The sequence below is a fragment of the Papilio machaon genome, chromosome 12, assembly GCF_912999745.1.
Source record: "Papilio machaon chromosome 12, ilPapMach1.1, whole genome shotgun sequence".
Classification (NCBI taxonomy): domain Eukaryota; kingdom Metazoa; phylum Arthropoda; class Insecta; order Lepidoptera; family Papilionidae; genus Papilio; species Papilio machaon.
The window spans coordinates 3,235,036-3,262,144 of record NC_059997.1 but is presented as its reverse complement, the minus strand read 5'-3'; the positions used below and the strand labels follow the sequence as shown (position 1 = coordinate 3,262,144).

General features: G+C 34.6%; 4 protein-coding genes across 5 annotated transcripts; 1 reads left to right on the top strand and 3 right to left on the bottom strand.

Moving 5' to 3' along the window:
• The first annotated feature begins 14 nt into the window (after nucleotides 1-14).
• LOC106713804 (neurofilament heavy polypeptide) lies at nucleotides 15-3,015 on the top strand. Its single transcript, XM_014506666.2, has 5 exons — nucleotides 15-320; nucleotides 481-969; nucleotides 1,583-1,723; nucleotides 2,554-2,659; nucleotides 2,848-3,015. Exons 1-5 carry the CDS (start codon nucleotides 129-131, stop codon nucleotides 2,904-2,906), a joined length of 987 nt encoding a protein of 328 aa, XP_014362152.2. The 5' UTR covers nucleotides 15-128; the 3' UTR covers nucleotides 2,907-3,015.
• Nucleotides 3,016-5,670: 2,655 nt separating this feature from the next.
• Nucleotides 5,671-7,115, bottom strand: LOC106713697. The gene is made up of 4 exons (XM_014506542.2): nucleotides 6,975-7,115; nucleotides 6,648-6,898; nucleotides 6,409-6,563; nucleotides 5,671-5,921 (listed from the first exon to the last, which is right to left on the bottom strand). Exons 1-4 carry the CDS (start codon nucleotides 7,113-7,115, stop codon nucleotides 5,701-5,703), a joined length of 768 nt encoding a protein of 255 aa, XP_014362028.2. The 3' UTR covers nucleotides 5,671-5,700.
• Nucleotides 7,116-7,308: 193 nt separating this feature from the next.
• LOC106713845 (myb-like protein X) lies at nucleotides 7,309-15,710 on the bottom strand. The gene is made up of 5 exons (XM_014506733.2): nucleotides 14,965-15,710; nucleotides 10,769-11,159; nucleotides 9,247-9,406; nucleotides 8,976-9,130; nucleotides 7,309-8,896 (listed from the first exon to the last, which is right to left on the bottom strand). Exons 1-5 carry the CDS (start codon nucleotides 15,029-15,031, stop codon nucleotides 7,324-7,326), a joined length of 2,346 nt encoding a protein of 781 aa, XP_014362219.2. The 5' UTR covers nucleotides 15,032-15,710; the 3' UTR covers nucleotides 7,309-7,323.
• A 1,509-nt stretch (nucleotides 15,711-17,219) lies between these two features.
• LOC106713817 (splicing factor 3B subunit 3) lies at nucleotides 17,220-26,668 on the bottom strand. 2 transcript variants are annotated; one of them, XM_045680168.1, is made up of 17 exons: nucleotides 26,495-26,668; nucleotides 25,995-26,242; nucleotides 25,561-25,731; nucleotides 25,210-25,404; nucleotides 24,424-24,898; nucleotides 23,857-24,014; nucleotides 23,574-23,750; nucleotides 22,745-23,052; nucleotides 21,871-22,026; nucleotides 21,497-21,681; nucleotides 21,145-21,311; nucleotides 20,553-20,757; nucleotides 20,221-20,360; nucleotides 19,409-19,635; nucleotides 18,509-18,959; nucleotides 17,971-18,245; nucleotides 17,220-17,399 (listed from the first exon to the last, which is right to left on the bottom strand). In XM_045680168.1, exons 2-17 carry the CDS (start codon nucleotides 26,218-26,220, stop codon nucleotides 17,259-17,261), a joined length of 3,657 nt encoding a protein of 1,218 aa, XP_045536124.1. In that variant the 5' UTR covers nucleotides 26,221-26,242; nucleotides 26,495-26,668; the 3' UTR covers nucleotides 17,220-17,258. The 2 variants fall into 2 exon arrangements, with proteins under 2 accessions (XP_045536124.1, XP_014362178.1); XM_014506692.2 differs by lacking the exons at nucleotides 17,220-17,399; nucleotides 17,971-18,245; nucleotides 18,509-18,959; ... (4 more) ...; nucleotides 21,497-21,681; nucleotides 21,871-22,026 and adding an exon at nucleotides 23,176-23,226 and having other exon boundaries at nucleotides 22,971-23,052.
• Between the last annotated feature and the right edge of the window lie 441 nt (nucleotides 26,669-27,109).

Sequence of the window (27,109 nt, the reverse complement as noted above, 5' to 3'; positions counted from 1 at the left end):
CACGTCACAGCCGCGTCATCATGTCTCCGTGTCTGCTTTTATCGCTGGGGAATTAAATTATACGACATTATCACACCTAACTGACATCATTTAATGTGGTCTGCTTTTTATTAAAAATTAATTCAGAGATGGAGCTGCTGAGCCAGGTGTCTAATGCGCAGTTTTTGTACCCTGCCGCAGCTGTTGCCGTTGTTTTAGTATGTGCAGCGTTAGTATTTATTTTTGGTTTTCATTCGGCGGAACAACCACAATTCGATAAGTTGCCTCTTGTTTTGGACGATAGAAAATCATCTAACAAGAAGAGGAAAATCAAGGAGAAGGTAAGGAATTATAACATATGTCAATTGATCCCGGCCGTGACTGCGATGTGCGCTCATTTTATTTTTAACCTGTTAGCATATGCGCTGGATCTATTTCTTTAATTCTACAAAATTAATTATCAAATAGATAAATGAAGTAAATTGTTACATTTTATTGTAGAAGTCTTCACCTAACCGCACAGCCGTTGAGGTAAAGACAAAGACAGAGACCGCCAAAAAATCTCCCGCCAAGGAGAAGAAGGACGAAAAACCTGAAAAACAAAAGGAGCCTGAAAAACCCAAACCCAAAGAGAAGGCAGCTGAGCCCAAACCAGCAAAGAAAGAAGCTAATGATGTAAAGAAAGGAAAAAAGAAACCACTGGTTGAAGTAGATAAGCCTGTCGATTTTGATGAAGGTGTTTGGGAAGAGGTGCCAAAAAAGAGTGATAAGAAAAAAGTGAAGGCCCCAGAAGAGAAAGATAAGAAAGACAGTCCAACTAAAAAAAATAAGAAGAAGGCTAAGGATGCTGATGTTGAAGCGGCAAGGCCTGCTGAAGAATCCACTGAGGAACCTACAAAAGTGACTGTTACAGTGGAGACCCCTCTAGATGAGGAATCTAGCCGTGCACTGCAAGCACAGGTTGAAGAGTTCCAGCGTGTCCTTAAGGAGGTATACAACATGTTTTATTGTTAATTGTTCACCTACTGGCTTGTAAAATTTTTCATTAATTCATCATCATTTCCCTGACCTTGTCTTACTTACTTAGGGTCAGTGTACCAGGTTTCCATCCTCCAAATCAATCTGTTTACCATCATCTCCATTGTCACCCCCTTCTTGATGTCACCTTTCACGCAATCCATCCATCTCTTCCTAGGCCTACCTCTACCAATGTACCCCTCCACACTTATACTTAATGTTCTCCTTGCCACATGCAATTCTTAATTTTAAATTTAAATAAAGTTAAAAGTTTTCATTGATTATAAGAAAATATTAAGTTTCTAATCTCATTGTCCTTGCCTGGGTCATAATCATATATTTTAACTTAAAATCTACTATCTTAATTTTTTAATCGAAAGTTTGTACTATACACAAAATTATATTTTTAAAAATAAAAAAAGAATATTTTTATAGGATAATAAAAGTGTTGAATCATTTTAAAAATGTTTTTACATATTAAAGTAAGTAGAAATAGTTATAGTTTGAATACAGGCTCTTTATATAACTAGGTATTATGTATCTGAAGCCTTACATTAGTTATTCACATGTACATATTTATTTACAGGCTGAGCGTCGCGATCAGGCTGCACTTGGTAATTTGGAGGAAGATGATGCAGTGGATGAAGAAGTGCCTGAAGTGAAAGACCTGAGAAGCAACAAGAAGAAAGAAAACAAAGAAAAGCAGATTAAGAAAAAAGCAGTTGAAGTGAGTATTGTCTTAATATTGAATAAGGAAAAAGGATATTTTCTAATAACAAAATTTAAGCAAATTAGTATTAAATCTGATTAACAAAAAAAAATATAACTTATTTTATTTAAGTCATAAGACAGTAATTAATTATGATTATTGTTATAGGTTTAAATTAAAAATAATGATAAGACTAAAAGTTCTTACAATAATTTATCACATTACTGTTGATTTTGTACTCAATTTTAGAGATAATAGTCATAATAATAGTACATAAATATTTGATGAATAAATTTAACATATTTGTGATTGACATTAAAATGTTAAATCAGTTCCTTAAAACTATTTTACAAATTCAAATGTAATTTTTTTTAAGTGGTAATAATTGATCTATTCACATAATTGGTCCTTTTGACTTTGAAATTTTTGATACAATTTATCTATACAAATATAAAAAAAGACATTTTGAATATGTGTGCAGTTTGATAACTTTCGATTTCTAAAGGACTAATACTTCAAAGTAAAAATGTATTTGAATGTTTACATAAGTTGTTCATCATTGCCTTTGACCTTGTCCCACTTTCGTAGGGTCCAGGCTTCCATCCTCCAAATCAATCTGTCTGCCATCATCTAAATTGTCACCCCCCTTTTCTCACAATCCATACATCTCTTCCTAGGCTTTAATAAGTTACATAAGTTGTTGTGAAAAAATTATTTTAATTCTAATAATCTTTTAAAGTGGTATTCAGTTCTTACTTCATATTGCTTTTGTTTTACTATAGGATGTTCTTATTTCATGTTCTTATTGCCATCAATTTCATAATATATGTTTTTTTTTTTAATTTCAGTCTACTGCAGCTAAGAGTACTCCTAAAGGTGATGATAAGGATGCCTCTGATTCCTCTGAAAAGCAAGACGACATCCAAAATGTGCCCGTGTTTGATGAACTTGGTGGTAAGTTATGCACAAAAACATAACTTTAGGTTTCAAAACGAGGTTACAAGTTATGCTAAAACTTGTTAGTTACAATATATGTCCAGTAATTTTTTTTTTGTACTTTACAATTTTCTTAAAATGTTTGCAACGAAAATTCATATGTTAATTTTGTGAAGGTTTCAGATAAGATATTGAAATGTTTTCAGATACTTGGACGGACGCCAAGGTGTCTAAGAAGAGTAAGAAGAAAGCCCGCAAGGAATAGTGAATGTGAGTAGTGTAAAGGTGCGGTGCATGCCGCTAGCTTAATGCCACTCACACTACACATAAAACTGCAACTTGTATAACATACAAATTATATTCTAAATCTACATGACATATAAATTAAAAATATATATATTTTAATCTATTCCTTTGTTCTCTTTTACAATTATTGACATTTAAATTTTATGTCTGCGACATTTTGTAGTTTTAATGTGGTGTGAAATTGTTTACATTAAGTTATAATTATATGTTTGATAATTGTTTCTTACGCATTCAATTAATTTACGTCCATGTTTTAGTTGCATATTTTATGTTATCGATTTGTTTTTTTTTTATTTCATTATAATTTAATATTTGTTTAATGCATAATATGATTTGTTTTGGTATGTTAAGAGTTACATTCTAGCTAGAGGGAGCTTGTTGGAATCTGCAATATGTGTTGATGTCATATGTTCTGTCGGATGGAGACATGTCTAGACTCAGATGTTGTAATGTATTTAGACCTGCATCTATAACAAATGTTTCCATATTGACATTCATGAATTTCTGGTGCTTGTAGAAGTAAGTGTAATTTTCTCATTTCATTCCAGTTGTTAGTGTAACGTAGGCTTTTAGGGGACATTTTTCTTTTTGTTTGTTAACAATGTTATAATAAAAGTGTATACTATTAAAAACGCGTTATAAAAACGTGTAATGCAATTTTTCATTTATAAGATTTGTTTACTCATAATTTAGGACTAATGTAGTTCATGTTTTATGTATATGTTGGGTTTTATCTGTTATCTAAGTTTTTATTGTAACACATCTAACACGAGTAATTTCCGTCCGTACTAATGCTAATTTTTCATAATTTCTTAAAGAATTTTTTTTTTGTCATATTTGATTAGATTGACACATATCTGGTACTGAGATATATTACTAGTATATTGTAAATGTATTGTATGATTTTCAGTCGGAGGTTGATATGTGTAACATCGATTTTTTATTGCAGATTCCTATTTTTGTATATCTAGATTTAAGTATAAAATACTATACCGAATGCTGGAAATACAGAAATAATATTATAACTTGGCGACTCCATATATATAAATTTTAATTTATTATTTTTAGGATAAGGTTGAGAGCAGTAACATTGCTCATAGACTTTTAATACTACGAATTTCTAAACTTAATGGGGTTGTAGGCTGTGCAATAATCTTTTTTTTTCTGGGACATTTCCCATTTATTGCCCGACTCATATTAACATCTGTCTTGAAAAGTTATACTCATTTTGTTGAAAGTGTACTATAGATTGAACGAAACCGGAGACCAATTTTGCAGTTGATAAGACATTTTACTGAGACATAACATTAGGACTTATTAGTTCCTTACGAGTAATGTAAATGTGATTCATAGAGCATTGTTTACCATCACATTAAGTTCTCATTATCCATTACATTAATACATTATTTACAAAATGCATGTGCACTTTTGTGATATCTTTTTGTGTTGTATGTTGTTAGAGGTAGGAGCTAGTGGTTTATAATGTGAACACTTCTATGACATACTTTTATATTATAGGCACTCCATCTTCTAGTTGAGTATGTTAGAAAAATAAAAAAATAAATATTTCTTTATTTTATTTGATGTTACTTAAACTTTGGTACTTAGGGCCTAAGAGTATTTTCTCAATGGAAATGTAATTGTCAGATAAAATAGAATCCATATAAAAAAGTACATTAGATGTAAACTCAGCTTCATGTTCATACAAAGTTAGGGTGCGGACACACTCGGCACTCGGATCTCTTGAGAATGTTTCATACATCTCGGGAGTAATGAATGTGTAATATATTTTTCTAAAATCAATAAAGAGTGATATTGATTATGTTTTTATTGTTTAATTTTTTATCCCCCAATTTATTCACCTTAAAAAACTTCTTCAATGGAGTTGTATCACCTTAAAGGCGTCGCCAGTTAATTTTTAATTCAGGATAAAAAAAATTAAGATGAAATACTAATAGTTTTTGAGTAATATATGTGGAATTGTCATATTAGAGGTGAAAGGAGCTGGTTTCAAGAAATAGTATTGAAGTCAAGAATAGTATTTTGTAATGCAAACATGCCATTTATTCAAGTATAAAATTAGTTAACCATACAAAATATGAGATTCAAAGTATTAATGTTAATACATTATAGACTAGATACATTACTAGTTATTAATTTATATTATTATTATTATTGAAAATTTTATGCCAAACCTAACTTTCAAACAAAGAAAGCTGACAAGATAATTACTCTGTATTATTAGTGCCCACTACTTTTTGTTTTATAATTTAACTTGTATTCAGATAACAAAAAAATGTGCATGAAAGAAATGTATGTAATTTTATAAAACTATAGATATAAATCGATTATTTATTTTAGTTTTTATATTATATTTTTTAAGGTTTTTAGTTTTAGGTTCTTTATTCAATATAATACTTTAATACGTATAAAATGTTTTGAAATATAAAACGATATAACAATAAAAAAAAATAGATAAATAATATTTACATAAAAATTAACTCTGTAGCATATGATGTAACTTTGAAGCCTTATCTAGATATTAGCTTTTTATTCCACTTTAATTGCTATAATTATAATCTAGTTTAATATAGCTAACTGGCCATATTCATAAGTTTACAATATGTTTGATAGTCCATGCTATACAAATTTTTACATATACATAGATCAGGCTGTTCAACACTTAATATAAGAATGCCTCACAGAGAATTTGATTTTACTAAAAAATATTGAAATTGTGCATTAACAGAGATTCAGAGTTCAGAGTCACTTTTAGCCCCGGATTTGTTCCTCGTGGTTTTACGCATTAACGGAGGCGCTGCGCTTTTGCTGCGCTGCTTCCTGCGCATCTTTCTTCGCAGTTTGCGTAGCTTTCCCCCGCCCTGCGCGGGCGCCGCGTGTCGCGTCACTTTTGGCTCAATCTCCAGCTTCAGACGCGCAAACATGTCGTAATTTGTGATGGCACACATCATACCTAGAAGTATAATATAAAATTCGACTTATTTATCTCCTATCTATTTAATAAAAAAAATATTTTCTTTATGTAATATCGAAAACAGAATATATTTCGAGAACATGATTTTTCTTCGTTACTTATAACTAAAATCCTATTTCTTATATTTTTGTCTGTTTGTCTATCCGTCCGCGTTTGTTCTAGGTAGTCATCGAAACAGCTGGACCGATTTGAATGAAACTTCCAAGTAGCTTACATGTGCGTGTGTAGCTTAGGATATTTTTTTATTTGCGCTGAATAAGTCGTGGGCAACCGCTAATATTTGTCACAGTTTAAATACAGCAGTTTGGAAGTGTATTGAGTGTCTTAGTTAAAATATTTTAGTCTCTCTTATGATATTGACATCTTTAAACAATTTATATCTGTATATAAATAAAATTAACGTAAAATTAACTCTGATGAACGCAATATATGCTATGAACATTTTAAAAAGTACATAATACTTTACCATTACAATACTCTTCGCCGCACTCTACACAAGACAAAATTCTTGTTTCCGTGACGCCTGATCGATTTTTCGTTTTTTTCACCATATTGTTTTTTGCGTACTCCCTCTTGTCTCGAGCCTTGGTTTTTAATTCCGATTTCCGTAATTCGATAAGCCTAAAAAACATTTATTATTCAATCTGTTAACTAAATGCAAATCTTAATAAGCGAATTCAATATTTTGTTTACTTTTTGCATTACCTATTAAAGTATTCTTCGTCCAATTTGGATTTTGGACGTATTGATGTGAGCATTCGCCACTCGATCGGCACGGAACACAACTCTTCAAACTTCAATTCCCGCATTTCCACCGGTACTGGATCCATAAATGTAAAGTGTTTATCTTCGTAACCACGGGTTCCAAGTTTTTCATATGCCCTTATTTCTTTCTTTGGCGTTTTCGTTTTCTGATCTTCTGGTTTGTCTTTTATTTTAATATCTTCTGCTCTGACCTATAAATTGCAGATTTAGCTTAAGCAAGAAAATAACAGAAAACAGAAACATACTAAAAAATCTTAGTAGAAATACCTTTTCGGGCCTAGTTTTAAACTCCGGGACTTTGTCAAGAACAGCTCTGTACTCCTCCGCAGTGTTGATTGTTGTTTTAGATAAATCCAACATGGGCGCTTCATCTTTCTTTTTATCAAATAAATCATCTAATTTCGACATTTTTTTTACCCTGACTTCTTAGCTCCGCAATCCAATATGAACTGAGTTTATTGATTTAACTTTCTTTGGCCTATTCCTTAGTAACAGTTGGGTCGATATCAAAATTGAAGTAGTTAACCTAATTTTAAGTACATATTGCACGACCGGCTACATAAATTATAGTGCACTTAGTTACTATTATTTATTATGCTAGTTATACCTATTAGTCTTAAGATTTCAGTTTTACAAAGTTGTCTTGTTCTTCGTTACTAACTACATTATCTCTTTTGAAAATATTTAATTTATCGGCGTTTCGTTTAGGATTTTCGATTTCGAGATACTTGGAACCTCTTTCGCTCACGTCATCTATCCACAACTTTCTTGTACCATACTTATCGTTTATAAATTTTTGTGACAGTGTCAGCCTTTTCGGTAATTTATTATGGTCTAATCTTTCCCCTGTAATTTGATCTAATGAACAGAATTCCGGTACATCAGTACTCGGACCTCCTGCATTGTTGTTTCTACAATTATCCGAATTAGAAAGCTTGTGTCTCCAGTAAGATTGACTTAAGGAGTTACGCTGCTTAAAATTACCTTCGACTATTTTGTCAGATCTAGTAGGAGGGCTAGGTGATCGACTGTCGTCACTAGATTGTGACATGTATTGTCTAGCTTGTGGCCGATGCTTTTGCCGTACTTTTCGCTTCTGACTATAGAAAGGATCTTTTTCACTTTGTTTTTTATATTGTGCTACTGGTTTATTAGCACCCCACTTGGGACGATTTTCTATATCTTTTTTGTACCTCTCTTCCGATCGTAAACGTCGTTCTTTCTTAAAAGTGCCACGGCCACCGTCTTGCGGTGCGTTTTCATCGATATTAGGATAGTCTTTGTCTATATCTCTCTCAATATCAACTGTTTCTACATTTTTGTCTACTTTATATGTTAACAGATCTGTCTCAGTTTGTGTAAATGCATCTTTTGTCCTAAGCGTTCGATATTTTTGAGGAGTTATAACTTTGCGTCCCTCTAATGTATCATTATTGTTAAATAGAGGATTTACTGATACATTGTATAAATTATTATTACTCAGGGTTTGAGGTACTAAAACTGCTAATTGTAGGCTATTAGGCTGTGTACTTACTATTTCCCCATTACCATTAATACCTAAGGGAACAATATTAAACTGATTATCTGCAAGTGCGATTGGAGGTACATTATGAATAAATAAATTAACATTACCAGCACCCATTGCTCTAGGTGAGTTAAATGCAGTTGATTGTCGGGAGCCACAATCTTTCTTTATACTTTTAGGCGAATGAATATCATACGTTCTACTACTTTTGGTAGGACTTATGAGCTCATTTCTTTGGGATTTTTCTACGGTTACATTTTCACACAGTTTCGAGTTTTCATCTTCGCACACGCTTTCGATTGAATTACACATTTGTCTGTGACATTTAAATTTTTTCTCCTTCTCATTCCGTGCTTTCCTTTCCGCATCTTCCAGTGCCTTTTTAAGAGCGTCTAATTTGCGTTGCTCCATCATTTGCTTTTCTTCATGTTTTCTTTTTTCTTCCTCCAATTTTAGTCTATCCTCTTCTTGTTGTCTTTGTATTCGTATCTCTTCTAAGCGATCTTCTCTTAATTGTCTTTCTCTTTCTTCTTGACGCCTTTTTTCACGATCTTCCAATTGATTTAATATAGCAGTCTGTAATTCTAAGGCTTTGGTTCGCTTGTTTTCCCTCTGGGCTCGTACTTCTGGTTCTAAAGGAACATTTTGACCCCTGAGGAAAGTTCTGTGAAAAAATGTTTAAGAATCCATCATCGCATTTTATATAGTAATACATTCTACATGTTTAAAGGAGGGGTACTTACTTTCCTTCTTCGCTCCCATTACAGGAAGATCTATCACAATCCAATCCCGAGTTTGTTGAGCTTCTCTGGTCGACGACAAGGACGTCCGATGTGTTATCTAACATGTTCAATCCTCGCTCCACCCATGATGGTGTACCCTTCTTTTGAATTTGCATCTATATATGAAAATATTGCATCTATAATGTAATGTAATATAATGTCCTATTATAAATAATAATATAGGAAATAAATTGTATTTTATTCATATATTCATATATATATATATAAGAACCTGTGGCAGCCTCGCAGTAGGTGCGGTGGGCTCCCAGAGCCGACCTGTGGCGACTCCGCGGTCTCCCCAGCGCGGCCGGCCCTCCTCAGGCGCGGGACTCCGCGTTGACCACGTGCCATCCACTCCTGTTGTCCCACCACGGACACTTCCGTTTTGTTTTCTGAAAAAGAAGAGCATTTTAATTTTATCTAATTTTGACAGTCACAATCAGAGAAAATGGCCAGTAAAAAGTATCGAGCTGGGACTGTTCGTGACTATGTGTCACTGTGTAACGTTTTATGCGAATCACTGTCATTAAGGTCTGTGTATACAATTTTGATTTTTTTTATTAGAGTTTTAGACAAAGTCGAAACGTAAAATAATGACAGGATTTGGTAGTAGCAATATATTTAAAACTATAATTGCGAACATAAACTAAATGCTTATGTAATTTTTCTATTTAAAAAATATAGCAACATTTTGAGTATTGAGTGAATAGTGTGACAAAGAATCCGTCATGCGAAAATGTATTTAAAGCGCCATGAAGGTAATGACGACAATATGCTGTATAAAATGTAGTCCCATTAGAAGTACAGCAGTCAAGTAAAGTCAAGGTTATTACTATGGTATGGTTTAAAAATTAAGGGTTTTTTGTACATCTTACTAATATTATAAATGCAAATGTTTAAATGTATGGATGGATAGATGGATGTTTGTTTGAAGGTATCTCCGGAACGGCTCAACGGATCATGATGAAATTTGGCGTAGATGTACAATATAGTCTAGAAGAACACATAGGCTACTAATAATGTTTTTTATTTAATTCTGCGCAGACGGAGTCGCGGGCGACAGCTAGTCTTGTTATAAAAATGACATGTGATAGTCTCGATTGAATTAATCGAGATGTAAATGACAATGAAAGATACAAGACCAAAAATAATTAGCACATATAGCATACATATTATAATTATGATTGCAGATATGTAACATAACACTCAACTACTATTGGCTATTATCAGACCATTAGAAATTAGAATGTAATTAGAATTTTGATTTATTCTTTACGGTACTTACGTAGGCTATTATTATTATTATAATTACGACCGCATTGCGTGTTTTCTGAATATAAAGTTACGGTCAATTTCGGAGAGCTAGATATTTTTGTTCAGACCATGAAAGCAGGAATCAGTTGAAAGAATTGCATGAATGAGGAAAAAACGTAATAGTCTTGTTGCATCTAATGTCTTTTTTTACCATTTGGACCAGACAGAGATAGGTGTATCGCCAAATCATCGGAAGGAATATGCAACACGATCACAAACATAATAACCGGAATGTTTTTGTTAGTACACAAGAAACGGTTTCGTTTTGATTCATATTCTAAGAGTGAAGTAAACGACCAGCGAGGCTTAATAATTCCCATCTTCTCTAGTGTAGCATTTTGTATTGTTACAACACATATAAGTCTTTTTACAAAGTTAGTACTGCTTTTTACTTTGAAGTTTCATTAATATAAAGAGTTTAATTAAAAAAACTAGGTTACCTGTTTTCTTTACCATCTTGTTGCCATGCCACAACAGGATTGCGGTCGCTAGTTCCATTTTGATTTCTAATATTCATATGATTCACAGTTTCACTTCCGTAGCCGGAAGTGTCTCCTTCGCAGTCTTCGTCGTAAAACGAGAACCTCTTTGCACTCGAAATATTACGATTTAAAACCTCTTTATATCTCCGATCTTCTTTTATTTGTTTGGCAGCGTCTATTTGATGTATAGGGGGCAGGCTGGGACTTCTCTGTCGTTGCACCGGCTCTTGGTATTCGTAAGAAGACTGCTTGTGTAACTCAAGAGAGCTCGCAAATTGGTTCCGTACTTGTAGGCGATTCGTGTATCGCTCCCCGGAACCCCACGGTAGATAAAGCTGGGACATTTCCTCTGAAAAACAAAAAGTTGTAAACTGAAAAATGATCACTTTAAAGTTTCAAAATTAAGTATAAAATCACCAGTCGAGCGCACCTTCCATGTCGATGGTTCAAGACTGACTTATTCTAAAAGAAACCGCAAACGTAACAAAAAATCCCCCTTATTATAAACGAAGGGTTTTTTAAGTTTTATCGATACGCGTGCTAGGTTAGCGGCAAGTCATCATGCATAGCAATTTATGTTCATAGTATTTGTGTTAAAACCGTGATTGTATTTTTATGGAGCACTATTTAACCCCATTGATAAACACAATTAAACTTATACGATTAACATTTAAAATGCGTGTTTAAAGGGGTTAAGAAAGTATTATATTTTCTTTCAATCAACTTAATAGCCAGTTGTCCTATTTTTAGAATCAGTTGTATCGGAAAATATAAAAATAAAATTTAAAATAGGTCTTGATGATTTACATTCCTAACTTTAAATTCTAACTTTGCACATCGATTGGTTATTTCGTAAATCATATTAGAAAATATTTTAATTCGGTAAAAATAATGTTTTCAAAAATCATTAAAGTACATACTTGAATAACAACTACAAAGCTGCAAGAATACTGCCCTAATAAAGTTTTGCTGATGCATAAAGGCCTTGTTTTGTTCTTTGTTTATAATTGTTGGCCGTGGCTGAATTGTTAAACAAGATTTAACAGCCTTTGACTGTTTTCCAGACTTTACGGGTTTATTAGCCTTCCTCTGTCTATTTCTTGCATAACTCATAATAAAATTATTATATACTTGTGTTGTACAAAGTTGTCTTTCAGTAGCAATAATTACGATGCCGTCAATGTTAAATGATGTACGTCTTTTGCCAACACACTCACTTTTGAAACAAACTTTTTAATAACTGTATGTTAAAATAATCAACAATAGCTTTTGTAGGATGCGATTTTTCGTTTATATATTAATTTTACTACTCTACTATTGCTGTCTTTCTACTATTAAAAATGATTTTACACGCACCTTTATTTTCACGACAATTTTACAGAATTGCAATGACTGTGATCACAGCTTCGCTATGTGATGCAACGATGCCGATGCAAGGCCGTGTTTCAACATCTACCCTCATTTATTTATTTATTAATTTTTGTTGCTGTTACATCTTAACTGTGATCAAATTACTTAATGTAAAAGTCTTAATTAAAGAAATTTTATTTAATATTTTACAATATATCACGACATCAGATTAATTTTAGGCCCTGGGATAACTTATTTTACAAGTATTAAATGTAAATGTAAAAAAATAACAGTTGAATTTTCTTAAAAAACGCACAAGTCACTGCATGTTAATAATTTAATTAATAATATGAATGAATGTGTTTCTTTTTCACGAAATCCTATGTTACTGATGTTAATTTGAAATTGTCGTTTATGTAATTATCATGTGGATATTAAGTCGGATTACTGTGCTTTACTTTCTAAACATCAGCAACCATTACAAACTAAACTAACGTATAGTAGATGTCAGATATCTTGGAAGGTTTTAATTTCGCGCGAGTCGCTGCGAGATTAAAACGCGATTGTGTTAAACGAGATGTTTGGTCTCAGAAACCCATGATTAATCAGTCAATTTGTGCACCCAACAAGGAAACTAAATCAAACCGGTTAAATTACTGTACTCTTAAGTCAGTGTTGTTGGTTAAAGTAAGTCTATATCTGTGGTTAAGACGTAACTATGTTTATATAATTATGCTTTCTTTATTAGTGTTATACATAAAACTATATGGGCAGTTCATACGTTATAAGCAAGAAATCCAGCAATACTGAATTAATTTTTTTTTCAAAATACAAACTCATCCAATCATCATATTCTTTCCACTCCTATTTTGTAAAAGCGTCGCGGTCTCGATGGACTCCCATTTTGTAGTCTTATTTGTTGTTGCTATTGTTTGAGTCAAAAGCTGTTGTATAAAATATATGAAATATTGGCAAAACTTAAATCAAGACGTAAATTATCAAAGAACTTTCTGTTGCCTGCGACTCCGTGCACGCGGAATTGAAAAACGTAATAGGTAGCCTATGTGTTCTTCCATACTATGTTCTACATCTGTGCCATATTTCATCAAGTTCCGTTGAGCCGTTTCAGAGATACCTTCAAACAAATATCCATTCATACATACATCTAAACATTCGCATTTATAATATTAGTATAGTATGAAGGAATTAGTAAAAAGTTTCTTTGTTTTGTCATTTCGTAAAAGAAAATTTCAGAAAAAAGTTGTGGATTACTTGCAAATTCCTAATGTAATTATTAAAAAAAAATAGTATTGCATCCGTTACTTGTCTGTGGCTATCGCATTTTCCCGCCACGCTCTCTTGCGCCTGCACAGAGCTAACAAGCACAGAATAATTTGTTTTATTATTTTAACGCAACAGCAAGCTTTAGTCGCTTATGCAATAAGAGTAGTGATACTAAATTATAAATTTCCCTTTTTATATTTATGTGTTTGTAACTTAGAAAAATGTTGCAAATTAGTCACGGTCTTGTTCATACTGTATCAAATTAATCTGTTATACGGTTAACATTTCAGCAACTTATTTCACAAGCGACATTTTGGATGTAGGCAGTCGTATACTTCTGAAAAATATCAAAACAATAACCAAAACTTCGCTTATCACGTACAGATACAATTAAACCAACCTATATTTTGAAGATAAATTTCAATTTCTTTATTTCTAATTTATAAAAATGAACATAATTGAAAAAATCCTAACACGTCGATGCCATTTAATCAATAATCAAGCTAGTGCTTCTTCGATGGCATAATGAAAAAATGGATTGATATTTTGTTGGTTACAATTACAATAAGTTTAAAAAATAAAAGCAGGCTCTAGCATTGTATTGTAATAACCTAAGCCTAAGCATTAGTATTGTAGGTAAATGCTTCAAATCTTGATTGATGCGTAATTGTTTATTGTTCAACAACACTAAACAATCATTCTATTCATATCAATTTATATTCATTCACAAATAGATAATAAGTGTTTATATTATATACCATTACAAATATATATATAGATATACCTATCTCCGTTATTCATCAATTTTTCCGAAGGCAAAGTCGTCCGTAAAAGCAAGTTACTTATACACATTATCGTTGATGTATAATGCCTGATATTAATATTTGTTTCAATAATATTTTGCAAAAGAAAAAGTTCATCAGTTTTTACAAACTACCTTACCACTACTTCTTTTCTTCGATAGTGTTCAATATATTTTTGTAATATTCATGAAACGTGTTAAAATATATAAAGTGGGTATAGTATGTAAACGTGAACAGTTAATACGTATTTGTGGAATTTTATTCTAAACGAGACATAAATGTTTACATGGAGTAGGCACGTTCTGCGTGTAATATGAAAAAATATTTGCCAGATGAGATATCGCTTAACGCCTTTCTAACTTCAAGGTATTTTTATTAATTTGTAAGATGAGCGAAATTAATTATTCCTCAATAAACACATTATGATAAAAGCTGATAAAATATGACTAAAAGGAAAAATTGCAAATTAATTTAAAAAACAATAACACTAAATCAAATCACGAAGGCTAATGGTATAAAACTATGTATATATTCAAATTGTTACGTACATACCAATAATTAAATAAAATCTCGAATCAAATTTAATTGCCTGTTACGTGCAGATGCCAAATTACTGGTATCTATCACGGAACCACGGCCGTGAGTACGCACTCGACTGAGCCACGACTAACTACTGCAAGTGCTGTGTGAGTGGAGCGTAGTGGGCGCGGTACTCACCTCTCTCCCGCGCCCACTGCTGCTTCTTCTGCTGCACCAGAGAGGCCGGCTTGCTCACCGACAGCATAGCACCGCATCACCCGCCTGCCAGCACTCGCCACTCGCGTTGGTATCGCACACTCGCACTGTGACGCGCTGCGCTCGCGGTGCACCGGCTAATGAGTACACTGGATTGCTCTTCACAAGCGACCGCCCGCGCATCGCCGGTCGCCGCGCGTCTCGCTTCGCTTCGCGCGTGCACTCATTGTCTGCCTCGGCCGGCTGCCGCGCGTCGCAGATCCGATACAAAATCCCACGGATAACAATGTATTTTACTCTTTTTTTTCGAATAACTGCGCGTCGCTTACATCGACCGCTCCCACATTATTACGTGCACTACGATAACACCGATCGCGGTGAACGGTAAAGTACGACTGTCTCGACGTCTAGACGCTTAGTCCTTATTTCAGCGCGTGCCACGCAAACGTGAACGCTTCAGAGGAAAGCCTCGGAAAAGCCGGCGGTCGATATTGTAGTTATGGTAACGTTTGTTTCACGTGCTCGCAACGAAATGAGGTTTTCTCTTATTTGAATTCTAGGCCACCTTCTGGGTGATATATGGCTATAAAATTTGGGGTGATTTAATACTAAAATTCTTTCTTTCCACTTAGTATCGCGTGCTCGCCTGCGAGAGTGCGTAATTCAGTTGAAAGTTGAACAATCCTCGCATGTGCCAGAAGTCGAGACACTTGACGAATAAGAATGAGAACAATGAAAGTGTTCTGCGCGACGCGTACATTATGGATCAAGTTAATATACAATATACAATGAAATTTACATGAGCGTTTGTAAAATTAGGAATATGTTTTTTTCATTATGACGTTATTAGAGCGTACTTTATTTTTGAGCAAATCATCCTATTTAAGTATTTAGTACACTTTCACATTTCTGTAAGGCGGTTTAATTTGAATAAAAGGTAACTTTTATCCCACTGCTTAGGGTTGGTATTTATACTACATACTCGTATTAGTCACGAGTTGCTAATTACGTACATAGATTAGAGTTATTATTATTCAAGAGATTATTAGAGAGATTATTTGGTTTATTGAACCAATAAAAACAAAACAATAAGCGATATTAAATTGTGTAATAAATATTTAATCAATACGCTAATATCTTGGTAAAAGTACCACTAAATAGTAGTCGAATATAAAAATTAAGCCGCTTTTTTTTTAAGTTCATAAAACATCTAGAGGATTTCCAAAATTAGTACCGCTTTTCCTAGCCCCTCATCATCTCCCTGACCTTATCCCACCCACGTTACGCTGGTCGGCGCACAAGGTTATGTAAATCTTAATATTTTGGCTTCATTTAAACACCTAGCCGCTCGCTTATGGCCAACTCTACTTGGGAGGAATAAATTAAAAACTAATCATAAACTGAATAATTATAATCAAATGCTTTCTTAAGTTTACCATAAGCCCCATAAATTTTACATTTAGGCATTTGTAATATGGTTTGTTGTTGAGATAGCATACACCCCTAAAAATGCTTATTTATATTGTTTCAAGAAAGTACTAGAATTTTTACCATCAAAATATGACCACTTTTCCACCTCAAATTTTGACGCAATACATAAGTTAGCTGTTTTTCCAGGTATTTACATAACGACATGTAACTATATTTGCAGTGCTTTGCTTGTTTCCATATGTATTTGTAGTGATTTATGTTAAAACGACACAAGCCGTGACATTTCCGTCTTGTCGTTGACTTATGCTAGGGGTGTAGCCACATACCTATGTTGCGAAGTGGGTCAGTGAAAACAACGACCCTACCAGCCTGCCCGTGCCACGTCACCATCTCGTGTTTTATACATATGCGTCATTTAGCTATTTTTGTACACGACCAAAAAATCAATTATTCAAAGAATATTAGGGCAAATGACCTATACCAATCGGGGCTAGGGCTTTAGCTGGGAAAGATTTATAGTAAATCCGTAAACGCTTGTTCTTTTGTATGATTTTCAACAGAGGGACACAAACATCTGACATTTTTCACATTCTTGATGAATAAATAATAGTGCGATGGCTGCCAATTAGTAATGCTTTAACATTTATGTAGCACATCATTAGGGAGGAAAAACAATAAGTCCGTTTTGGCAGATGTATTTCTTTATATATAACCTTCTGTAGAATTTTCCTAAATAATGTGAAGGTTAGAGCCAATTATTTTTATATAGGTTTTTTTTTTAAATAAGACAAAGGTTAAGAGCTAAATACTTATTTATTACTTAATACTATCAAGAGAGAATCAATTTAGAATGCGTATCTGGTTCTAATGTCTTCAAGTTTTTTGGAGACCTCAGCGGGCGTGCGCTCGAGGTCGCCCGCTATCGCCTTTTGCTTGGCCGGCTCCAGAGAGTTGAACTGTTCACACAGATCACCATCAATTACGTTCTGTAACAATACACATTTACTTAATCTCAAGGTTGATTCAAACGCACATGTTCACACAACACACTAAATACATTGATAAAATAGTTTAGTGAATAAATAACATAAATAAATCAATTTTTCTCTTGTACATGTACTGTAAAAGAATTAAATTAGTTTCAAAGTTACAAGTTTACGACCTACTTTCATTATGTAATTTCATTAAACAGGGTAGGAAATTAACTTCTTCAACTGTATAGTTGCATTTCGGCGATATTAAATAATACTTTGTGATGATATAAATGTACATTCCATATACTACAGACAGACGGATGTGGCCACATGTCCGACTCTCAGGAAGTGAGTGTGGGGGGCGCGTTGTGCGGTCGCCAGTACGGCGATCCAGCTCTCCGCACCCCCCACACCTGCTCTACCAACAGTGTAACACAAGTGCCTGCTGACACACACACCTGTTGACATACTGTGGATACCTAATTGAAACTCAACCTAGTTATTAACCAGAGCTGAAAACCTTGAAACTATATTTTCACATTTTGTTATAATTATGAATGTTTGAAAGTGTTTTTGAGTTTACCTTCACTGGATAATAGTAACTTCTAAATGACAGATGATCGCGGCCACATAATGGTGAGTTTTCACTGCGCATGTGCATCTCCAGGTGCTGGAAGAAGTCGTGGTCCTCCCTGGAGGTGAAGGGCAGCAGCACTCCGAGCGCCCCGCTGATGGTGGCATACAGCAACGCCTCAGAACCTCCCGGTATCAATGTAGCTCTTTGCAGTGACGTCACAGTCTCTCCCACATGGAAATTCACAACTATTTCTCCCTTTTGTGATGCTCCATTTAATAAACCTAAAAATATAATAAGTTTTACATAAAATTGTTTTGTTACACTGTGTGTGTGTGTGTTTGGCTAATGTACAATATGTTCAGGATTTAAAGATAATCATTAATTTTCATTAGTCTAGCATGTGTTAATTTATAGTATCATCATTGTATTTAGAATGTACATATATATAATAAAAAAAAAATAGTAAAAAATTAACTATTGATAATCTTAGACCAATTTGTAGATAAATTGAGAATGCTATGTAGATATTGCTGATATTATTTACCTCTATCCCACAAAGCCTTGTTTCCGGTGGGGTCTTCATCTACATCATCGCTCACTGAATGCGGTAGTCTCATGACACACACATTGCCAAACTTGTCAGACATGGCAACTGTGTCATAATCTAGTACACAAGTGTTTGTTATCCATCTTGGATTTGTGTCATCGGCGAAAATAATCAATTGATTCTCTCTCTTCTTATATTTAACACAGAATACAGATTCCTGTACATCAGAGACAAAAATTCTCTGGCCTATAGTTTTAATATCGGCAATCAGATTTGGAATGTGTCGATTTTCACATTTACGCAACAGTTTCCTGCGGCCGATGTCGTACATCCTCAACATGCGGCCCACACCCGCCATCAGTTTACCATTGAATGCGGCCAACGCTCCAGGATAGTCATCAATAGGTGTTTTATGAACCAGCTCCAGTTTGCCAGAATTGGAGAATATCTAGAACCAAAAATTTTTTTTTTTTTTTTTTATAAGAGATGGAGGCAAATAAGCGGAGAGAACACCAAGGTGTTCATCGACGCCCATGGACATCTGCAATACCAGAGAAATCGCAGATGCGTTGCCGGCCTTTGAGAAGGTGATATACTTGCTTCTTGAAGGACCCTAAGTCGTAGCCGTTTGGAAATACCGCCGAGGATAGAATTCCACACCGCGGCAAAAAAATCACGAGAACCGCACTGTTGTAGAATGCCGGTTATCCAGATGGTATGGATGGTACCTGGTGGTCTGTCGGGTCGTTCGATGACGAAACTCGGCGGCGGGAATTGTTCCAAATAATTCTTCTGAGCACTCACCGTGGTATATATGTGGTATGTTTGAATACAAACTACGTTTATATTCGAACAAAAAAAAAAATAATTGTAATACATTTCAAAAGTACAACTCACCTTGTAGACATGCAAGCTGCCCTCTGTACAAGATCTGGGGGAGAGTATCATATCCTTGGCGACGCCGACGACCAGATGCGGTACACCGAGATGCGCCTGCGCCGTCCAGTGCACGATGCACATAGACACTGCCGCCTCGTTCTGTTCTAGTGGCAACTTGTACACTGTGCCCGGCTGACCTCCGCTCACTCCCATGTCTATTACACGGATCTGAGACGCCCACATACCTGTTATAAAACAACTTGATATTAAATCCACTTTTTAAAGCTTTTTTTATTTTATTTATAAACTGAATAGCATCTAAAACACATAACAATGACTAATAAGAAAAAAATGTAGATAAACAGTCCAAGAATATATCAAAGCATAACTAAACATCAATATTCACATTGTCTTCCACACATCTGTATGCAGCCTCTCAATTTCGGATTGCTTCTTCGGATTCTTAACTAAATAAATCTCTATTTCTAGATATGATATTGAGAAGCTGTATAGCCTACACTATAAGAGCATTTTACTGTACTAACATAAAAAAAAATAAGCTTGATCTGGTCGATGAAGTTTTTATCAATTATTTTCAAAAGATCATTAGGACCTCTTTATAAACAGTGTGGATAAAAGTACTGAAAACATTATGTAGTATTTTTATTGAATATTTGTATCCTATGCTTGAATCAAATGACTTACACAAGTCATCTGGGATTAACGCCAGGATATGTTATCGCCACAATCGATTAGAGCGAGCATGTTTGTTGACATAATCCACTCTTGCCCAGAGAATGTGGCTGCAGTCTGTTAGATATTGAACCCACCTGCACCGGCTTTTGGTGATGAGAATACATTTTCTGGTAGTATATCAGAAAGAAAAGCGTCTGCCATTTCGTTAGCTAACTGTTGTTCCTCCGGACCTCCACCCGCTGCTGCTTCTCTCATCTCCTGTGCCATTTGAACTCTGAAATAATTTACTACATTTAGAAAAATACAAGAGTATATCTTGAGCAATGTATATATAAAAATGTAATCAGTACTGCAGGAGTATCAACATTGAAATTCAGGTTTTGTGTGTAAAGTTGTCATCATTAGAAGTTCAAAACTTGTTCGATTATTTTTTGTATATTATTTAAATATTTTGATTTTGATTTACCTTCTTTGCTTTTTCATTTCTTCAGTGTAAGCATTATGATCAGTCTCCAATACAATAATGTGATTGCTGTCAGAGTTAACAACAAACTTCCGAGGTGTATAATCTAATGGCAAGTAAGTCTGGTTGAATACGGCACCCAACTTTTCCAAAGCAAGAATTCTTAATGTATTTGATGAAATGGCGACAATACCTTCCGCGCATTGTTCTGTGAAGAAAACGCTTTATGTTAAATATCGTTTTAAATGAAAAAATCACACGTAATTGGCATTATTAATAACGATTTTCTAAAACTGATTAGAAATCATTTAATTTATACAATACAAAGTGAACAAAGTTTGCCTATTTTTTTTAAGAGCTTGTCCACGGCATGGTTTTGCCACCTTCACAGTCGGAGTGACTCCAGTTAGGCTATGGAATATGCCGAGTGCCAGTCTCTACCGCAAGCGGGAGACCGACATCATCTGCGACGTTGTGGGCACATCACTGCATTGACAGCTACGCACCACTCTCACATGGACATACCCGAAGGCACACCCATGCAAACACGTCGGTTATAAGAATAACTTATAACAAAGTTATTCAATATAATTACCTGAACTAAATCCGGCTGCATATTCCAAGCATTCATATGATAGAGGTGTTAAATGGAAACGATTTTGATAATGGTATCCTAACCAAGTCCTAGAAGACACAGCTAAAACTGCCTCCGCACCGTGCACTCTCACTTTGAATAGCTTCACCGGTCTTGAACCTAAATATCTGAAATGGGATAAACACTTGTAATATTGTCCTTGGTTGAAAATTGAAACTTTTTCCTGGAAGTAACCTCAGATCTGGTTAATTAATCGTCAATGTTTTTCAGATGAAACACGGAGCGAATAAGGTTGACATCATTGGTGATAATTATTTAATTAAATATATTAAATCAAAGTGATTTAAATTACCTAGTCCTGGTGTCAGCTAGGTCGCCACTAACAGAGTCTAAGGTAGTTCTCAAAAGTACGCCATTGCTTAATCCTATATTAAGATGCAGAGCAGATTTAGCACCAGATTCGAATGGCTGCTCAACAATGCAAAGGGATTCTGCACCAGCCGGCAGAGCTTGCATAGAGCGAGGTGCTAAACAATCCTGCAATCAATATATACAACTTAGTATTTAACCAAATAGTCTGACTTTATTTATAGTAAGAAATTCAATCAGCAGTATAGAGAATAACGCATTTTTGGGTTTTTGTAATCAACAATACTCAGTGGTGTCCTGGTGTCATCACTTAAAAAAATTGTAGTAAAACAGTTAAAATTATAAAGTTTAACTTACCGATGGGTCTAAAGAAATGATCCTAACAGTGTTATCATTTAATCCAACAGCTAAAAACCAGGCCCGCTGTTCTCCAGTTGCTACAGATCCAAGCGCCATACATGATACATCTGATGATAATTTTTTTCTTTCTGTATATTCATTTAACTGCCCAGTCTGCGAAACAACAAGGAAATATGAGTTAGGTTTTAAATTGAAGTTAGTAGAAAATTCATTGAACTAATAAAATACCGTTTGTAAACTGTAAATCTCTGACTTTTTATTTTAATTTAATTAATTATGTGTCCACGGCATGGTTTTGCCACCTTCACAGTCGGAGTGACTCCAATTAGGCTATGGAATATGCCGAGTGCCAGTCTCTACCGCGAGCGGGAGACCGACATGATCTGCGACGTTGTGGGCACATCACTGTATAGACAGCTACGCACCACTCTCACATGGACATACCCGAAGGCAAGTCCATGCAAACACGTCGGTAAATTATAAGCTATACATAATTAATTCACTTAAAAGAAGGTAGGACAGTGGCGTCCATGCTACTTTTGAAATAATAACGTATTATGGACGGAAGTACTGTGGGGTAGTTTCACAAAAGGTTTTATAAGGAAGCATGTGCTCGTAGTCTCTTTACATTAGTCATCGCAGAACGTCTGACATTTAGTTTATTTACGAGCTGTTTCGAGTTTATATTATTGCGAGGACTATTTAGAAGTAGAGTTGAAGTAGTTATTCTGCTGTTAGATTATTTTTTTAAATACTTTTGGAATTTCATTTTACCATGTTATAAACTTGTGCTTAGTCGCATTATAAATTGACAGTTCACAATTAGTCAGTCACAATATTTAATATAGCTAGTCTGAAGCATTTTACTTACAGGATCCATCTCAAAGTACACAAGTTCTCCACCAGTGAGGGCAATCACAACTTGTCTTTGATTTACAGCACATTTGACGATAGATTTCTTGCCCGGGGCTTTCCATTCATTGACACGCTTGTCGGCTCTTATATGTCGTATACCGTCAGGGTATACTTGCACGAGGGCGTCACTTCCCAGCGCGTGACAGCTCAGGGTCGGTGTAGTTCCCAAGAAACCAGAGTCCGTCACTTCTTCAACAGTTTCTCCAATCGACAGCACAAGAGTAGCGTTTACGAACGACACAATGATGTAAGAGTCATATTCCTCTGCAACCAAAGAAACAAAATAATGCTAAAATATAGCGCGAAATTTGATCATTTGTCAGTGAATGTTGACTCTTCTCGCCGTTGCAGCCTCCAGTGATGAATAATGGAGTTTCTGATGCCTACCTTTGTGATTGATGGGACCATCTCAATTTGTTCATCGCCGGATAGTAGATTCTGAAAATAAAAACCACTGGTGTTTATGTCTGCCAAACAACCAGGGTTTTATTAGTAATTGTTGATAAAGAGGAGCATTCATATGTGGTTATTGGTAACGTCACGGCATTTCAGTAACACGGACCAAATTTTTTTAATCATTAAGCTCCTTTGTTTAACTACTTTTCCCTTTTTTAAGTTTGCATTTATGGCCATCATTCCGGAAACTACGGTTTTTGTTAAGAAATTTTAACTTCATCCGATAGTGTATATGAGAAAAATGTGTGGTTTTGCTATAGCCAACTGTAATACATATTTATAATAACAATACAATAGAACGTAAAATTATAAATTATTTAAGTACTTACCATCTTTGTGTCGTCTGACAGTCCATACAGCATTGGGAGAACCTGGCAGTTCAGAGACAGCCATTTCCGCAACTTCCAAACCATGTCTTAAAGCTCTCAAAGAAGATCGAGGACCTCGCCCACAAGCCAAGTATACTTGAGGTGTATCTTCACCAGTCAAATCAGCTACGCGACATGCTAGAAATAAATACTACATTTGAGAAATTACATACAAAAAAATTGCATTCTTTATAACATTTAATTTATATTTAAATTAAATGGAGATTATTTCAACAAATTTTACCTAAAATAGGTGATAGCGAGTCCAATTCGTCAACTAAAACTAAATTCCTTAGAGGTCTTGGAGCAAAGAAGAATGTATCTCCTTCTTCTAAAGGCATCGCAGAGCTGAATTCTGGTTCATCATCTTCATCTCCCAAATGTGCAATTTGGTACAGGTAGCTATGAAATAAAACATTCAATTCAAATATTTGCATTATATCTATATATATAAAAGAAAATCGTGTTAGTTACATTATTTATAACTCAAGAACGGCTGAATCGATTTGACTGAAAATTGGTGGGCAGGTAGCTTAGAACCAGGAATCAGGTATAGGATAATTTTAACCCCGTTTTCTTTTTTTATTCCGCGCGGACGGAGTCGCGGGTAAAAGCTAGTAAATAATAAAATTAAGTGAGAGATTATTGGTGTATATCTCAAATCAGTGTGCACAAACCTCATATGTAAGGTAGGACCTTGGTTCAGAGATAATTTAATATGGCATATTATTATAATAAGTCAGAATAGGAAAGTCCTATCCTGACATGTCAATATGCTGTTAAATTACAAAATAATTTAGGTCATACTCACTGGTTCCCAAATTCACAGGCAACAAATAGAAATCCAGTTTTCAATACACACATGGATGCTGCAACTGGTACAGTATCAAAGTATTTGAGTTTTATTTCAGTTACCATGTCTTCATCAGTTTCTATTGTAATTTTAAATATGTCTCCCTGTTCCGTTTGTGCCAAAAAGAAAAACATGGACTTGGTTTTGTGTGTTGCAGAACATACAAATATCATTCCTCTTTCAGGATCATCTAAATCATTCCGTCTCCTCGGAATAGGACAACGGATGTCATGTTGATCACCTAAGTTTTTATATGTGAGATAGTTTTCTGAACATATAAGTACTCCGGAAGGTCCATCATTACCACCGGGCACTGTTATGAGAAAGTTTGCATGCTCTTCTAAAGGTTCCGAATATTTTCTTACTACATGGTTCAAACCCAAATCCAACTCGTAAAATGTTAATGTCTGTTGAGTCTTTTGAGCAGCTTCACCTATAAAGAGAGATATTTTTAAAGGAACATATTTTTCATTGTTAAGTTTAAGGCAATATTTATATTGTGTTCATATGAGTGAGGATTTGACGTCATGGGTATTCGGAAACACGGACCTCAAAATAATCATTAAAATAAAATAGAACAATTTAAATTAGTTTGTTAGATTTAAGATTAATAATTAATATTATTAATACTCTACAAATAAAAATTAATTGAAGGGAATTAATGAATAAACAAATATAGAAGATTTCTAAAGACATTGGATAGTGTATGCAGAAAATGTTAAAGTAAAACCAAATAAAACATACCACTAGGATCAGAATCAGCCTCTTCATAATCAATCTCCAAACATGCAAACATTGGGTTTTCAAAACCAACATCAACACCAACCATGTGGTAGACCAATGTGTTAGATTTGTGGGCCTCTAGCGGTGATGAAATTGTCAATCTAGCTTCTGCGTCTCTGTTTAGAATATACACCAACTTTTGCTTTTCAATTGCACCTAAGAAATAATAAAAATTTTACATTTAAACAATAACTTGAAAAATATGTAATATACACATTCAGGGCAGCCAGCTCACTTGGAATTTCATATGAAAAAATCATAATTCCATGGAATGTGTAAGTTTAAGATATCTATCCTAGGTTTATAACTTACCAATCATCACTGCTCTGCCTTTAGGATCAATAGCCAAATATTGACCTGGAACAATTCGTCTGCAACCAGACTTGCCAAATGTTTCTTGATGTACCTTCTCTAGAATGTTCTTATTTGCTATATATTCAAGAATAACTATTCTTCCAGAATCTGAACCAATCACGATATAATCTGCAAACAATTAAAATAACTTTAATATTGTTTTATTGCCGTAAATTGCGATTAATAGTTTAAAATAAAATTTGTACCATCACTACATACATCCCAACAATTAGAATAAATCGTCAAGAGCGACGCGTTGGATATAATCTGTGCATCTAGTTATACCACACGCCTGCATACAACAAGCGTATGAAGCAAGACAATGCAGTAACGCACAAAATACCACATGGTCACATAGGTTATCAAACACGTGCTACAAAAAGGTCACTCACCTTTAGTTCCTCCGGTGAGCCGAAATGACATCATAGATCGTATTATACCAAATATTTCCACTTTCAACAATGTATGCACTTTTCCTGTGTTAGGATCCGGTCGAAGCAGTTCTATAGTTTTCCCACGTGATATTACTATTTCTTGTTGTTTGGTACCAGAAAAATTACCATGCACAGCATGCGTAATGGCTGTAGAGCCTTGGAGAGTCAAATTGTATAGGTACATTTTCAAAGGATGTACTTCAAGCCTAGAGAAAACGAAAAATAATGTATTGCCGAACAAAAATCTATTCAGAAATTTCACATTGTTTTTGCAAATGTAAGGCTCGTAACTGACGAAAGCAGAGAGATCCTTGTGCTTTCGAATGGGTTGAGCATCAAATTATTATAGCACTGTAAAAACGACCACGACAGATGAAAGAATCCATCATGGAGATACCTAGTGCAAATATTCTAAAATACATAAAGCATTATAGATGATGAGTAAAATAGACACTTACCTAAGTTATAAACGTACGAGATTGCAGCAATTTTGCGGGATGTATCTCACTCCTTAAAATTTCATAAGCAAGCCACGGCAAAATGGCTGCCGCACCGGTGACCGACGCTGCGCAAAGAATAGGCTCCATTCTTGAATTAACGAATGAACGCAGCAACTGCCAGGCGCCAACAGAATGGACCAATCAAAATGGGCTGGAATTTAATATGGCGGCTGCTTTTATAACCTTAGGGTTGCCATTGTAATTTTGTTAGAAAAATTACGAAAGAACACCATCTTGTACCAAGTGGAATGGTTTACTACTAGACACTAGATGGTGTTCTTTTTTCAATCGCGACATCTATTACTCAAAAGTTTTACACACGTTCAAAAATTTAATTACTTCGTTAACAGGTGGCGCTATGTGCGTAGAATATCAAGATTAATGTAAGATAATTGTAAGTTTGACAATATACCATTGTTTTTTAGTACCCTGGTGTAGAGATGAAAAGAGAAAAATGCTGATTTCATCTTTGGTAATAGGAAAGACTTAAGAAGCTAAATTAGGTCTTAAAGTTAGATAAATTTAAGTTATGATTAACATTGATTTATCACCTTCGTTAATGTAAAATACAAA